This window comes from Schistocerca cancellata, chromosome 5, assembly GCF_023864275.1.
Source record: "Schistocerca cancellata isolate TAMUIC-IGC-003103 chromosome 5, iqSchCanc2.1, whole genome shotgun sequence".
NCBI classification, from domain to species: domain Eukaryota; kingdom Metazoa; phylum Arthropoda; class Insecta; order Orthoptera; family Acrididae; genus Schistocerca; species Schistocerca cancellata.
The window spans coordinates 359991211-360007993 of record NC_064630.1 but is presented as its reverse complement, the minus strand read 5'-3'; the positions used below and the strand labels follow the sequence as shown (position 1 = coordinate 360007993).

The 16783-nt window shown below is 39.5% G+C and overlaps 1 protein-coding gene across 2 annotated transcripts in view; it reads right to left on the bottom strand.

Annotated features, from left to right (window-relative positions):
* The window catches only part of LOC126188040 (laminin subunit gamma-1-like), a 330648-nt gene that overhangs the window by 29648 nt on the left and 284217 nt on the right, over positions 1-16783 (bottom strand). Inside the window, exons 20-21 of one of the 2 annotated variants that reach the window (XR_007537820.1) lie at positions 13762-13920; positions 161-281 (exon numbers count right to left, since the gene is read on the bottom strand). Coding sequence is in view for 1 of the 2 variants with exons in the window: in XM_049929467.1 (XP_049785424.1) it covers positions 13762-13920 (159 nt within the window). In the remaining variant the exon portion in view is untranslated. The remainder of the gene's footprint in view (positions 1-160; positions 282-13761; positions 13921-16783) is intronic. The other variant, XM_049929467.1, reaches the window with a different exon arrangement.

The window sequence follows — 16783 nt, the reverse complement described above, 5'->3', positions numbered from 1 at the left end:
TACCTTTATTTTCTTGGTCTACCTAAGTGTCTTTGTCCTTTACGATTATTATTAACCTTTTGTTTTGGTAGTTTTTCACCTCACATTATGTCCACATACTGCTTTCATCTCTCTCTCTATGTAATCATTTACTTTGGCATTAACAGTTTATAAGACATACCTAAAAACTTCTTTAGACTGCTTGTAAACCATATCAGTTGACTTGTTCTCTCCTTCAGTCCATCTCATAACTGGATAATTGATTTGCATTCTCTATCACTCACAGGTTCCCCAGGTATTTCCTGCAAAATTATATTATTTGTGACAAGATTGCCTTATGGAGATTGTTATGGACAACATGGGGCTTAAAGTAACTTGTTAGATAGCTCATACAATTTACTTTCATGTCTCTTTCCTTTTACTGCTTCTTAGCTGTAATCGCTATTTCTCGTATTCGTAATCACAAACCTGCAAAACATGCCGTGAATGCAAAAATTAATTCTGTAGTATAAATAGTAGAGAAAGTTTTCAATACAAATTTCATCATGCTATCCAGCAGAGAGCACATGGTTGAACAAAATTGAACCATCTCTTTCCCATAATCACCTACTGACATGTATTACATAGTCCAAGAAATTGTCATAATCATTACATATGTGTCTTTTACTCCATCATTTCTCAGAATTTTTACTTCTACACATCATGCTAAGTGTAATTTCAAAGCTGGCATCCTTATTAAACACTCTTTGGATACCTGAGCTATTAATATTGTCTTTGATTATGAAGGATATGTGTCAAATGGAAAAGTCACCAGCCATCAGCTTTGTTTCGTATTTTCTTGATCCTCTTTCATCATTTCATGTACACGGTACAATCAGCTATGGAACAAGTCAGTTGTGAAGTGATAAGAGGGACACACATTTTTTGATGATAGTATAGTTACGAACAGTATTTTGCAATTGTATAAATACAACAGTTTACAATTTCAGTATATGTTAGATCATTTTCTATAAGTTATTTATATGCACAAAAGCTTCAGAAGGGAGTAGCAGCTTTTATATCAATAAAATTAAATTTATATAGTACCTCTCTTAAATTTATAGTCATTACAAAATTGGCATCTGGAAAATTTTGATGGTTACAACAAAAATTAGGAAATTTATAGAGTCCATAGATATCTACATGGATTACTTCCTGAGGAATTTCTCTATGACATAGAAGCAGTGCGACGTTAAATATGCTTTCAATATGATTTTAAAACTTTATATAGTATTTATGATTTAACTTTCTCACATCTGAAAAAGCTTTACACAGAATGCTGTGTTGCTCTAAAATTAACACCATATTTTAATATAGAATGAAAAGAAAGAAAAATATTTGTTCTAGGTATTTTCTGTAACAGCAGTTTTAGAGCACTCTCTTTAGGTAAAATGTTACACTTATCTAGTTTGAGACATTTTCAATGTGTGTATCCTATCCAAGATTATCCTGAAGCCACTGACGAAGTGGTTTTGTTATTCAACAGTGTTTGTACACAGTTAGTCCCTATTTCTTACATTGTGGAATTTTAGTGCTGCTATTTCATTTTAATTGTTGTTGTTGTGGTCTTCAGTCCTGAGACTACTTTACTTTACTTTACCTTCGTCATTTACCAGCCATGGCTGGGCAGACTGCGTCACAAATACAATGCTTATCAACTAACATTTATACAACACCATATACAAAATTTATATTACAAATAAAAGAAAATATTTATGCAGTGCACAAAACACATAGAACATAGCAGGAATGAAATATAACTAAACAGGAAAGTAAAACTTCATAGCAGCAAATGAAAATACCATAAAGCAAAATGTCACACACACAAAGTTTCATTTTGGCAAAATATGTACTTTAGGTAAAACACAAAATTAAATGTGTAGTTAACATAAGAAGAAGATTACATTTAGGCAAAATTATATATAAAACATAACAATATTTATTATTTTGTCCATTCAGTAGAACCGCTGTTGAAAAACTCTTCCAATGAATATAGTGGATGTTGTTTCAAGTCCTGAGCAATTTTTTTCCGAAATAATTCAGGTGGCAGGGATTTCACTTCTGGAGGCAGTTGATTGTACATTTTTAGGGCGACTGTTAGAAAGCTGTCTTGTGTACTTGATAGGCGACACCTTGGCACTTCAATGTTCCTCTTACAGCGAGTGTCATGATTATGTATGTCTTGTCTTATGCTAAAATTCCCTTGATTTTCTTTTATATACATGAGGCAGAAATACACATACTGGCTAAAGACAGTCATTATGCCTAGCCTGGTGAAAATAGGCTTACAGTGGTCCAGTCTTTTGCTAGAGGATATGATCCTGATGGCTTTTTTTTGTAATAGCAACACATCTTTGCTGCCTGAGGAGTGTCCCCACAACAACAGTCCATAGCTAATGTGGCTGTGGAAGAGTGCATGGTAGACTACTGTGAGAAACTGGTCAGTTATTACCCTCTTCAGCTTCCTCAGGAGGTATATCACACGAGAAAGTTTGGTGCATACATATGCAGTGTGATCATTCATGGAGAGTTTGCTGTCAATCTTGAAGCCCAGTAGTCTGACAGTCTCCATGTTTTCTTGGTCTTCAATGTTGGTTAGACTGCATATCAAATGTTGGGTTTTTTCTTCATTGATCTTCATTTTGTTTATTATGAACCATTCTTTTATTTCTTCAAACATCAAATTTGATGCACCAAGAGCTTCCGCGGCTGTATGTCCTTTGGCAATAAGGGTAGTGTCATCTGCAAACTGCAACATTTGACTATTACAGCTCATATCATTGACATATATGAGGAATAGGAGAGGTCCTAAGACTGATCCTTGGGGCACTCCATGTTCCAGTTTTTGTTCAAGAGAAGTTGCTCCATGTACTGATACTACCTGCTTTCGGTTTTCCAAATAAGATTGGAGTGTTGATAGAACAACACCTCCTACACCATAGCATCTTAACTTGGCTGTTAGTGTTGTGTGTGAGATGCAGTCAAAGGCTTTGCTGAGGTCACAGAGTGTCAGTGCCACACTCTCTCTCTCTTCAAAACTCTGTCGAATTGTTTTTAATAAGTCCAGTGTGGCTCTCACTGTTGATCTCCCTTTGCGGAATCCGTGCTGTGTGTTTTGGAATAAGTTGTTTTCCTCAAAGTAATTCAGTACCTGGCGGTGCATCACAGACTCAGTAACTTTGGCTAGTACTGGTACCACTGAGATTGGTCTGAAGCTGGACACCTCACAAGGATCCCCCTTCTTATATATTGGTACTGTGCGCGCCAGTTTAAGGAAGTCTGGGAAGACACCAGAAGATAAACATTTGTTTATTGCTATGGCTAGTGGCTGAGCCAATTCTGCAATAATTTTCTTTAGCAGTGTGCAGGACATGCCATAGATGTCTACACTTTCTGAGTGTTTGTAGGAGTTCACAATTTTTATCATGTCTTCAGGGTGTACTTCCTTCCAGTTTTGAATACTGCAACTGTCTGCATTTCTTATGTTTGCAGTTGGATCTAGGTCAGAGTGTGGAATTTCACTCACTGTCTTTTCCACTATTCTGACAAAATATTCATTGAAGTCATCAGGGCTACACGAATTTAAGCAAGAGGTAGTCTTCTTTCTGTTCTCATTTACAAGATTCCAGGCAGCTTTACAAGGATTTTGGGCCTCTTTAATGTATGTATCATTATATTTCTTTTTTGCTTCCTCTATTGCCTTCCTATAAGCTTTTTTGGCTTTTAGGTAGTTGCGGTGATGCAATTCTTTAGCTGGAATGTCTAAAGCTGATTTCATTCGGTCCTTGCACATTGTTACAATACACTTCAATTTATTGAGCTCGGCGGTGTACCATTGTTTCACATTGATAACTTTCTGCCTGCCTTGTGATTTGTCCAGAGGATTCTTCACTGGTCTTACCGGAAATATATCATCAAATATTGCTTTTAAGGTTTGGAACAGACCTAAGAAAGAATCACTGCCTACTAACTCTGCAATTTTCTGCTGCCAGTTTACACAAGATAGAGCTGCTTTGAGATCATTTAGTCTCTCTTCTTTAACAAATATTCTTTTGAATGTGTAATTTGAATGCCATGTGCTTATCTGTGGTTTGCTCCTCATACTGGTTTCCATTACTAGTGCACAGTGATCTGCTATCATAGGTTCAACTACACTGAGTTTATAATCCCAGATGTTGAGGTTGGTGATTATGGTGTCCAGGCATGCACCACCCCTTGTTGGGAGCTTATTTGCAATAAACAACCCATAACTGGTAATTAATCTCATAAAGACCCTCTCTCTGGCATCTCCATCACCTATGTGTATGTTAAAATCTCCGCACAGTGCGATTTTTGACTTTAGGCGTGTTAGGTAACACAAACAGTTCTCCATATGTCCAATAAAATTCTCAAAGCCACCATCTGGTGAATGGTACACAGAAACAACAACTAAATCAATATTTGTTAATAACAGTGCAGCTAATTCAAGATCAAAATCCACACAAAAACTGCTTAAATCAATTTCCTTGATGCTATGATCTCTGTTGGCATACACAGAGACACCACCGTGGGTTGCATTTCTTCAAAACCAAGCACTGGCCATGTCTAAGTATTCAACAGATTTATAGAAATCCCCTTCTGCTTCAGCTAGCCAGTGTTCACAAATACATAAAACATCTGGTTTAATTTCTTCTATAAAAAATGATAGGAGATCCATTTTGGTTCTTATGCACTGCACATTTACACTTGCAATGATTATAGGCATATTGTTTTCAGTACTAGAAACATTCTTGTGCAGTGATCCTTGATCCTTGTTTGTAACTTCGTAATCTATTTTATTGGCATAACGGATGGTCTCCGGAACAAAAAACGCTTAATTACAACATTTTTGGGCCATACAGCAGTGTCCATTAGCTTGTCTTTTAGATGAAAGTCTACACCAATCTTAAAACTACTATTTACACCCTTACATTCCAATTTTTCTACGTGAAAGTTGCTATGACCTGGTAGGATTTTCTTCAAAAAGTTAATTACGTTTTCTGCTGTCGTTCCACTTTTCACATTTCCTAAATGAAACCATGCTCTCTTTTCCCCATACAGCATTCCTTGGTCATCACCAGTGCCTATTATTTTATTTTTCCTGTCACTAACACTTGAATTTCCAACTACTGAGATGGCATTGGTTGGAGGAGTTGATCTGATAGTCACTGTCTGTGGCAGTTTGCATGTTGGGGTTTTCTTGCCCCCATGGCGAAAACTTCTTTTCCTAGAACTTACTACACGCCACTCTGTATTGGGTGAGAGTTTATTTTCTGAGGAATCTGCAGAGTTGTAGAGACTATTTTCGTCTTTATTAACGCCAGATCCTGTTTTGTTGACCGATACATTGTTTACATCAAAACACTCATTTGATTCCATGATATCAGTTTGATTACAATTTACGGTTGGAGATTTTTCATCTGGAATGATCTGTTTTCCTTGTTGTAGAAAGGGATTTGAACAGTTTCTGTCACTACTTACATTATTACAGCATTCATCAGCGCCGGTTTCTCGATCACCAACAGTTGTTTTGGATGTGTGAGTCGGGTTGCACAGCACATTAACCACAATATGGTGTTTATGTTTATCTGCCGCCAGATCCGTTTGTTTACCATTTGCAGTACCAATGTTTTCCTGCACAAATTCACTTACTTTGCTATAACCACTTTCCAAGGAGTCAGCACCGTTTACAAGTGGTATTTCACATATGTTTACGTTATATTTTGGAGACTGCCATTCTTTAATATTAGAATCAGCACTGATAATTGTATCCAGCTTTTTATTCATTGATAGGTTATCTTCCGATATTTTATTTGTTAACTTGAGTATATTTTGCAAGTATTCTAATAATTTTACGTCACCGTTCACTTCAATATCACTTTTGTGTTTCTGCACTTCAGGTTCATGTAAATTTTCGCTACTTAACCTCTTTTCGCAGGACACACAGTGAAACTTAATTCGGTCTTTAGAACATGCTACGGTACGAGCTTCACTGTTACTAACGCCTACACACTCGTTGTGAAAGGATTTATTACACCATAATCCACAAACTAGCACTATATCTGTCGTTTTAATAACTTTTTTGCACGCTTCACATGATCGAACAACATCACTTGCCGCCATCTTAGCAGCCACTTGATGCAGCTCTCCATGCTACTCTTTCCTCTGCAAACTGCTTCATCTCCCGGTATGTACTGCAGCCCACATCCTTCTGAATCTGCTTAGTGTATTCATCCCCTGGTACCCCCTCTACAATTTTTACCCTCCACGCTGTCCTCCAATACTAAATTGGTGATCCCTTGATGCCTCAGAACATGTGCTACTAACCAATACCTTCTTCTAGTCAAGTTGTGCCACAAACTCCTTTTCTCCCCAATTCTATTCAATCCCTCCTCATTAGTTATGTGATCTAAACATCTTATCTTCAGCATTCTTCTGTAGCACCACATTTCAAAAGCTTCTATTCTCTTCTCATCCGAACTATTTATCGTCCATGTTTCACTTGCATATATGGATACACTCCATACAAATACTCTCAGAAACGACTTCCTGAGACTTAAATCTATACTCGATGTTAACAAATTTCTCTTTTTCAGAAACGCTTTCCTTGCCATTGCCACTACATTTTATATCATCTCTACTTCGACCATCATCAGTTATTTTGTTCCCCAAATAGTAAAACTCCTTTACTACTTAAAGTGTCTCATTCCCTAATCTAATTCCCTCAGCATCACCCGAGTTAACTCGACTACATTCCGTTATCCTTGTTGTGCTTTTGTTCATCTGATATCCTCCTTTCTAGACACTGTCCATTCCGTTCAACAGCTCTTTTCTAAGTCCTTTGCTGTCTCTGACAGAATTACAATGTCATCGGCAAACCTTAAAGTTTTTCTTTCTTCTCCATGGATTTTAATACCTATTGCTTGCTCAATATACAGAAGGACTAACATCGGGGAGAGGCTAAAACCCTGTCTCACTCCCTTCCCAACCACTGCTTACCTTTCATGTCCCTTGACTCTTATAACTGCCACCTGGTTTCTGTACAAATTGTAAATAGCCTTTCGCTCCCTGTATTTTACCTCTGCCATCTTCAGAATTTGAAAGAGAGTATTCCAATCAACACTGTCAAAAGCTTTCTCTAAGCCTACAAATGCTAGAAATGTAGGTTTGCCTTTTCTTAATCTAGCTTCTAAGATAAGTCATAGGGTCAGTATTGCCTCACGTGCTCCAATATTTCTACGGAATCCAAACTGATCTTCCCTGAGGTCAGCTTCTACCAGTTTTTCCATTCATCTGTAAAGAACTGACGTTAGTATTTTGCAGCTGTGATTTATTAAACTGATAGTTTGATCATTTTCACATCTTTCAACACCTGCTTTCTTTGGGATTGGAATTATTATATTCTTCTTGAAGTCTGAGGGTATTTTGCCTGTCTCATTCATTTTTCTCACCAGATGGTAGAGTTTTGTCAGGACTGGCTCTCCCAAGGCTGTCAGTAGTTCTAATGGACTGTTGCCTACTCCCGGGGCCTTGTTTCAACTTGGTCTTTCAGTGCTCTCTCAAACTCATCACACAGTATCATATCTCCCATTTTATCTTCATCTACACCCTCTTCCATTTCCATAATATTGCCCTCAAGTACCTCGCCCTTGTGTATAGACCCTCTGTATACTCCTTCCACCTTTCTGCTTTCCCTTCTTTGCTTAGAACTGGGTTTCCATCTGAGCTTTTGATATTCATACAAGTGGTTCTCTTTTCTCCAAAGGTCTCTTTAATTTTGCTGTAGGCAGTATCTATCTTACCCCTAGTGAGATAAGCCTCTACATCCTTACATTTGTCCTACAGCCATCCCTGCTTAGCCATTTTGCACTTCCTGTCGATCTCATTTTTGAGACATTTGTATTCCTTTTTGCCTTTTTCATTTACTGCATTTTTATATTTTCTCCTTTCAATTCAATATTTCTTCTGTCACCCAAGGATTTCTACTAGCCCTCATCTTTTTACCTACTTGTTCCTCTGCTGCCTTCACTACTTCATCCCTCAAAGCTACCCATTCTTCTTGTACTGTATTTCTTTCCCCCATTCTTGTCAATTGTTCCCTTATGCTCTCCCTGAAACTCTGTACAACCTCTGGTTTACTCGGTTTATCTAGGTCCCATCTCCTTAAATTCCCACCTTTTTGCAGTTTCTTCAGTTTTAATCTACAGTTCATAACCAATAGATTGTGGTCAGAGTCCACGTCTGCCCCTGGAAATGTCTTACAATTTAAAATCTGGTTCCTAAATCTGTGTCTTACCATTATATAATCTATCTGAAACCTTTCAGTATCTCCAGGCTTCTTCCATGTATACAACCATTTTAATTAATGATTAGTTTATTTTTATTTGTGATATTTATTCCACCTTGCTTCATAAGTGCATATTAATTGTACAAACTTATCCAAAGAAGAAAAAAGGATTTGAGTGCTATGGATTAAGAACAGACATCCTCAACACTTTCAATACAATGACTTTTCCTTATTTTTTAAACAACGGAAAATCCAGGATGGAATGTAACAGTATTATGAAAAGATAGTTGCTACTCACCATATAGTGGAGATGCTGAGTCGCAGATAAGTACAACTAAAAGGCTGTCACAAAATAAGCTTTTGGCCAACAAGGTCTTTGTCAGAAGAAGACAACAGACACACACACATCCATGAAAATGCGACTCACACACGCATGACCACCATCTCTGGCAGCTGAAGCAAGACTACAAACAGCAGCGCATGATGGGAGAGGCAACTGGGTAGGGGTAAGGAAGAGTCTGGGGTGGGGAGGGGGAGGGATGTCGAGTAAGAGTAGGGGATGGTAAAGTGCTGCTGGGAGAGCATCCAGAGACAAGGCAGAGAGAAGGTAGGGCAGATAGATGCCGTCAGGTGGTTAGACGAAGGGCAGGGGTGAGAGGTGGGGGTAGCAGAAAAGGAGAGAAGTAAAAGACTGGGTGCACTGGTGGAATAGAGGGCTGTATAGTGCTGGATTGGGGACAGGAAAGGGGCTAGACAGATAAGGACAATGACTAACAAAGGTTGAGACCAGGAGGGTTACGGGAATGTGGAATACACTGCAGGGAAAGTATAATTCAGAAAAGTTGGTATTGGTGAGAAGGATCCAGATGGCATAGGCTGTGAAGCAGTCATTGAAATCGAGAACATTGTGATGGGGGGCTTGCTCAGCAACAGGGTGGTCCAGTTGTTTTTTGGTCACAGTTTGTCAGCAGCTATTCATGCGCACAGACAGCTTGTTGGTTGTCATGCCCATGTAGAATGCAGCACAGTTGTTACAGCTTAGCTGATTTCATAGGTAGCCCTGCCTTTGATGGTATAGGTGATGTTTGTGACTGGACTGGAGTAGGTGGTGAGGGGAGAATGTACAGGACAGGTCTTGCATCTAGGTCTACTACAGGGATGTGAGCCATGAGGCAAGGGGTTGGGAGCAGGGGTTGTATAGGAATGGACAAGGATATTGTGTATGTTTGGTGGACAGCAGAATACAACTGTGGGGATAGGTGGGAGGGATAGTGGGTAGGACATTTCTCCTTTCAGGGCATGGTGAGAGGTAGTTGAAACCATGACAGAGGATATAATTCAGTTGCTCCAGTCCTGGGTGGAAGTGAGACATGAGGGAAATGCTTCTCTGTGGCTGGATGGTGGGACTCTGAGAGGCGGTGGGTGGTTGTGAAGATAAGGTATGTGAGATCTGCTTTTGTACAAGGTGGAGAGGGAAGGGAGGAATTATGGTATGTAAAGGCCTCAGCAAGACCCTCCGTGTATTTTGAGAGGGACACTCCTCACTGCAGATGCGATGGCCATCGGTGGCTAGGCTGTATGATGGGAGAGAGTTTTGGAGGGTGGGGTAAATTTAGTAGTCTGCAAGATAGGTTTTGTCAGCTATGAGGGGACATAAGGGAGGTATAGGTTGTTGCAGAGCTGGTGAACTTCTTGGTGTGGAATGGGTGACAGCTGTCAAAGTGGAGGTATTGCTGGTGGTTAGTAGGTTTTATATGGACAGAGGTACTGATGTAGCCATCTTTGAAGTAGAAGTTTACATTGAGGAAGGTGGCTTGTTGGGTTGAGTAGAGCTAGGTGTTGAGGTTCTGGAGGAATGTGAAAAGGGTGTCCTCACCCTCGATCCAGATCACAAAGATGTCATCAATGAATCTGAACCTGGTGTGGGGTTTAGGATTCTGGGTGTTCAGGAAGACTTCCTCTAGATGGCTCATGAATAGGTTGGCATAGGATAGTGTCCTGTGGGTGGCCATAGCCATAGCCATACCCCGATTTGTTTGTAGGTAATGTCTTCAAAGGAGAAGTAATTGTGGGTGAGGATATATTGGCCATGGCAACTAGGAAGGAAGTTACTGGTTTGGAATCTGTCACATGTTGGGAAAGGTAGAGTTCAATAGCAGTAAGGCCATGGGCATTAGATATGTTAGTGTAAAGGGAGGTGACATCAATACTGATGAGCAGGGCCTGTGTGGTAAAGGAACAACAACTGTGGAGAGTCGGTGGAGGAAATGGTTGATATTTTTGTATATAGGATTGTAGGTTGCCAGTAATAGGCTTAAGCTGTTGTCTATGAGAGCAGAGATTCTCTCTGTGGTGGCAGTGACCAGCCGCAATGGGGCATCCTGGGTTGTTGGATTCATGGACTTTAGGAAGCATGTAGAAGATAGGAGTGCAGGGAGTGGTAGGGGTGAGGAGAAGTTCTGGAATGGGCCTATGGATTTTAGGAGAGACTGGAGATCCTGCTGGATTTCTGGAACAGTGTCATGTCACAGGGTTTGTGGGTGGATGAATCGGACAGCTGATGGAGTCCTTCTGCCAGGTAATCCTTGCATTCAAGAGAACTGTGGTGGACCTTTGTCAGCAGATAGGATTATAAGGTCAGGATCAGTTTTTAGGTGGTGAATTGCAGCTATTTGTGTGGATGTAAGGTTAGTTTTGATATTGAGGTTTTTGGCGAATGTTGGTGAGGCAAGGTTTGAGGTTAAGAAATTCTGGAAAGTTAACAGGTGGTGGAACATGGTTGGATGGAGGAGTGAACTGAGTCAGGCAGGGTTCAACATTGGTCTTTCGTTGAGTCATATTGGTAGGATTGGTGGCAAAAATGTGTTTCCACTGTAGGGAATGGGAGAAGGAGAGAAGGTTTTTAACAAGTCCTGCATGATTGAATCTGTGGTGGTGATGGGGGGTGGGTGGGAGGGGGGGTGGGGGGGGGGGCAGAAGGTGAGGCCTTTGGAACTGGTATTTCTGTGGAGCTAAGGATTTTGGAGGAAAGGTTCACGACATTGTTTAAGGTCTGTTTAGGTTCTGGATTCTCTGTCATGGTGGGAGGGAATTTTGGAGGGCAGGGTAAATGTAGTAGGTCTGTGAGACAGAGTTTGTCAGCTATGAGGGGACATGGCAGAGTTGTTGTAGAGATGGTGGACAGTCCTAGTCTAAGGTGGGACTAGGAAGTGAGCAGGGTTGAGGGTTTTTTGAGGAGGCATTGTGCATGTTGCTCTAGTTCCTGGAGGGCGAGCATTTCAGTGTGTGTTGTGGGATCCAGGAATTTGGGATTGCATAGCAGGAAAAGTTTACAGATGGAGATAAGGTATTGTAAGGAAGTTTGAGCTTGATTGTATGGTTTTGCAAGATTATGTTGGTGAGGGCTAAGGATTGGTTGGTTGGTTCATTTGGAGAAGGGGACCAAACAGTGAGGTCACCATTCCTATTGGATTAGGGAAGAGTGGGGAGGAAGTTGGCCATGTCCTTTCAATGGGACCATGCCGGCATTTGACTGAAGTGATCTAGTGAAACCTAAACCAGGATGGCTGGATGCAGGTTTGAACTGTTGTCATCCTAAGTGCAAGTCCAGTGTGCTTACCACTGGACCACCTCACTCAGTAGGGCTAAGGTTTTGCGGACTCTGAACTGGTGGAGGTCATTGTGGAAAGAAGGATGGCAGCCGGAGATGGGTAATTTGTTGTTAAGGCCATTTAGGAGGATTCTATGAGCCATAACAATGCAGGAACAGTATATGGGACAGGGTTCTGGCTATGAATAAGGAAAATTTCCTGTACTGATGCAGATGGATGAAGCAAGGATCCATGGTGGTGGAAACAATGTGAAAAAATACACAAACAATGTAGAATTAGACACGAAAAGCTTCGCAAAAAACACCCAAATACGTGAAAAACTCATGAAAATTATGAAACAAATGAAATAAGGGGAAACAAGATGAAATCTGAGGGAGAGCATCAATAGTGAAAGACAAAAACAAATTGCAATAGGCGTGAAGTCACAAAGAGATCAATGGAAAGCTGTCTCATACCACTCACAGATTTGCAGTGCATAGTGAAGATAACAAGGCTTTCCTGCATACTCAGTGCATACCTGTCTCAGTACAAGTAATTTCTTTGATGTTAATATTGATGTATTATCTGCTGTCTGCCACAAAATGCTAGGTACATGAATAATTGTAAAACTATTATTTATGGAAATTCTGGTACACTATGCCATTCATATTAAAACTATTAAGAAACAAAGTAATACCAAAGCTTTTGTGACAGACAAAGTGTTCCAATGGAAGAAGTAAAGTTAGTAAGTGCAAATAAATGAAGTGGCATTGACAATGAACATGCTGATTGCATTTTTAATTGTTATTTTTTAAGAGTCAGTTTAGCATCAGCAAAATGGATACATACTTTAGAGGTTGTGCCTAGAGAATGTATCACAATAATGCAGCAACGATCCATGCTAAGTGTATGCTTTAAACATAATACAGTTTAGTGATAGTGCATAACATACTACAGTCATGAAGTCTTCTGTCATTTTTTTGCATTATACCTACTGCCGCACTGCAGCATCTCACGCCACCTGCCAGGCATTGTTACATTCCACTTTATTAATATTACTGCAGATCTTGGCACTATCACATACCATACAATAGATTTGCAGATAGTAAAAGGGATTTACATTAAGCTAGGGGGGCAAATAAGTTTCAGCTTTTAGTTTCATCTAGGTATTGACATTTTCAGTATTGGTTCAAATGGCTCTGAGCACTATGCGACTTAACTTCTGAGGTCATCAGTCGCCTAGAACTTAGAACTAATTAAACCTAACTAACCTAAGGACATGACACACATCCATGCCCGAGGCAGGATTCGAACCTGCGACCGTAGTGGTCGCTCGGCTCCAGACTGTAGCGCCTAGAGACGCACGGCCACTCCGGCCGGCCTTTTCGGTATTGTTAGCCAATCCTGGTAGAAGCTATAGTAAATTCAATGTGCACTACTAAATATTACAGCTTACTGCATAGATTTCATAATAAAATAATATAGACATAGGATTTCAAAATCTTTGTTGGTTTTAATTTTTTGTAAAGGCATAAATGAATGTCAATTCTTGAAGAGTTAAAATCAATCAACTACTTCAGTTTTCTGCATTTCAATCCCTAATGTAAGCAATTAGTAAATAATTTATTGGAAGTTATTTTTACAAAATTTCTGTCTATTCAGAACAACACATAGGCAAATTAATGTACAAATGACTAACAATGACTAAGTATATTTTTAATTTACAACTGCCTGCCCCTCCCACCCTTCTTCCTTCTTCCATGCCCCACACCTCCTAAATTCTTCTCTCTGTTTTTATTAAAAGAATTATGTTTAACACTTTTTCGTATGAAAATGGTTGTAATTTACCTGCACAATCTTATTTCTGTTTGAGTTTCCAGCATATTCAATAGCAGTTAAATCAGCTTTAGTTGCTCGTACACGGCTGGAAAAGGCATAAGCTTCATCAAAAAGTCTTATTGCTTCCACTTTGGCAGCACCCGATTCTCGATTAATTTTTGCAATTCCCTGAAAATGTTAGACAGAATTACACTGGTCTGATTTTTTTAATTTAGAAATTAATGATAATCTTGTGAATATTAACATTAAAATACTTAATATTGAAAAGATTATTCCAGCCTAGACTTTCCATCAGTTGAAAATGGAAAATAAAAATAAGTCACCATTCACATGCAAAGGTAAGGAATGCACTCAGGAGTAGCTAATTAGGTACAATAGTCAAGCAGTGTTTAGTAGCGAGTCCTTTTATCCTGATGATGGTGGTGGCCAATCATAGTGCGAACAACAAGGTGTGTTTTTTAAGTAAGTATGATTTTGAAATTATAAAATTCAATAGCAGTTAAATCAGCTTTAGTTGCTCGTACACGGCTGGAAAAGGCACAAGCTTCATCAAAAAGTCTTATTACTTCCACTTTGGCAGCACCCGATTCTCGATTAATTTTTGCAATTCCCTGAAAATGTTAGACAGAATTACACTGGTCTGATTTTTTTAATTTAGAAATTAATGATAATCTTGTGAATATTAACATTAAAATACTTAATATTGAAAAGATTATTCCAGCCTAGACTTTCCATCAGTTGAAAATGGAAAATAAAAATAAGTCACCATTCACATGCAAAGGTAAGGAATGCACTCAGGAGTAGCTAATTAGGTACAATAGTCAAGCAGTGTTTAGTAGCGAGTCCTTTTATCCTGATGATGGTGGTGGCCAATCATAGTGCGAACAACAAGGCGTGTTTTTTAAGTAAGTATGATTTTGAAATTATAAAAAGACGTGCTAAGATATCTCAATAATTTTATTTTTACATGAAAGCCTGTACCTTAATCTACACACTGACGCCATTACAGTCCTGGTTCTTCCTTGTTTACGTTGTGTACTGAGAGTTTAAGATGCCTCCGATAATCGTGAGTCCTGCCGACTGTGAAGTATAGGCTGTTACAAGATTTCTTAATGCTTAAGGCCAAAAGCAATCAATATTCATCATGAGATCTGTGCAGTTTGCGGAGAAAACATTATGAGTGAAGGAATGGTAAGAAAGTGGGTGAGAGCATTTAAAGATGGTCGCACAAATGTGCATGATGAACAACAGAGTGGGTGTCCTTTGGTCGTTAATGAAAGTTTGGTGCAGGAAGTGGACAATAAGGTGAGAGAAAACAGACGCTTTATGATTTCCTCCTTGCAGGATGACTTTCCTAATGTTTCTCATAGTGTTTTGTATGGCATTGTGACCGAGCATTTGAATTACCAAAAATTGTGCGCACGTTGGGTACCGAAAATGTTGACAGATGTGCACAAAACCAAACGTTTAGACAGTGCATTGACTTTCCTTGAGCAGTACCACAATGATGGTGATGATTTCTTAAGCCAAATTGTTATGGGTGATGAAACATGGGTGGCCTGCGTCACACCAGAATCAAAGCAACAGTCCATGGAAGTTGAGCAAGGGCACCATTTTGCTGCAAGACAATGCCCGTCCACATGTGGCGAATCAGACCAAAGTTCTCATCACATCTTTTCAATGGGAAACTCTTGATCATCCTCTGTACAGTCCCGATCTTGTGCTCAGTGACTACCATCTGTTCCTGCACTTGAAGAAACACTTGGGTGGTCAGTGTCTTCAAGACGATGACTAGGTCAAAACAGTAGTGATGCAGTGTCAGGTGGCAGACTTCTATGAGGAGGGTATTCAAACACTGGTACAACATTATGACAAGTGCCTCAATATTGACGGAAATTATTTAGAAAAGTAGATTAAGGTATGGGCTTTCATGTAAAAATAAAATTATTGAGATATCTTAGCATATCATTTTTTAATTTCAAAATGGTACTTACTTAAAAAACACGCCTCGTATATGAAACACCAAAAGGGGTCATTGAGATATGTGACCACTCAATCACCACACACAGGTCATGGAGACTGTTCAGAGCTGAATCCAAGACACACTGTGTTTGCTCGGGTGTATCTTAAGTTTCCTAGAGGGCATTTAGGTGAGGTGACATGGAGTACCATATAAGCATCCTCACCTGTTGATTGTTCCTTGAACTGTGCAAACACAGTTCAGGAGCAATGGACTGACTCAGTCTTGCTGAAAGTGCAGCTCACCTGCAGAGTTTTGAAGACAAATAAGTAAATGCACCAACTGGACAGTACAATCCTGTTCTTTTCCCAGAAAAAAAAACAACAACAAATGTAGTAGACATCATTTCATCTGACAGCAGTGCTCCCACACAAGAAAACCTCTGTCATAAGCCTAAACATTGCCCTGCTGGAAAATTGGATACATCACCTCATCCAGTTCTCAATGTATAACAATGTGTGTATTGAAAAATCAGTACAGGTGAACTTTTACATTTTTTCTGTATCCAGGATTGATGTTCTTGTGACCCTGTGGACAACCGGGACATGTGGTGTGCTATTGTTGAGAAAGGTGGCAGATATTTGATGATGCCCATGCCATAAACATGTGAGACAGTAAATTCTACACTTCAAAGCCAGGTGGTCCCATATGGTATAGCTATTCACCATCTGTTACTAACAAGCATGATATTGTCACAGAAGAAGCTGAGTAGCACTGTGGTGTAGTGGTTATGATACTAAACTGTTCAAAACTCATCTGGACTGTACAATTTTAATTTCTATATTCAGTTCAAATACATTCTAGAAGTATCCACAAATGTCTAGAATCATTGTACTGGAATGTTCTGTAGCTGTATATATACTGTATGTGTTCTGGGCGGAGTCAATTTGCTCCGTGCTCTTGTATGTGCAAGTTAAGTTAAACATTTGTTAAGTGAAGTTAGTGTTTGTCATTCATCTAATTACACCTTCTTCTACGTGACATTATGCTGGTGGAGGCGCTGGGTATTGG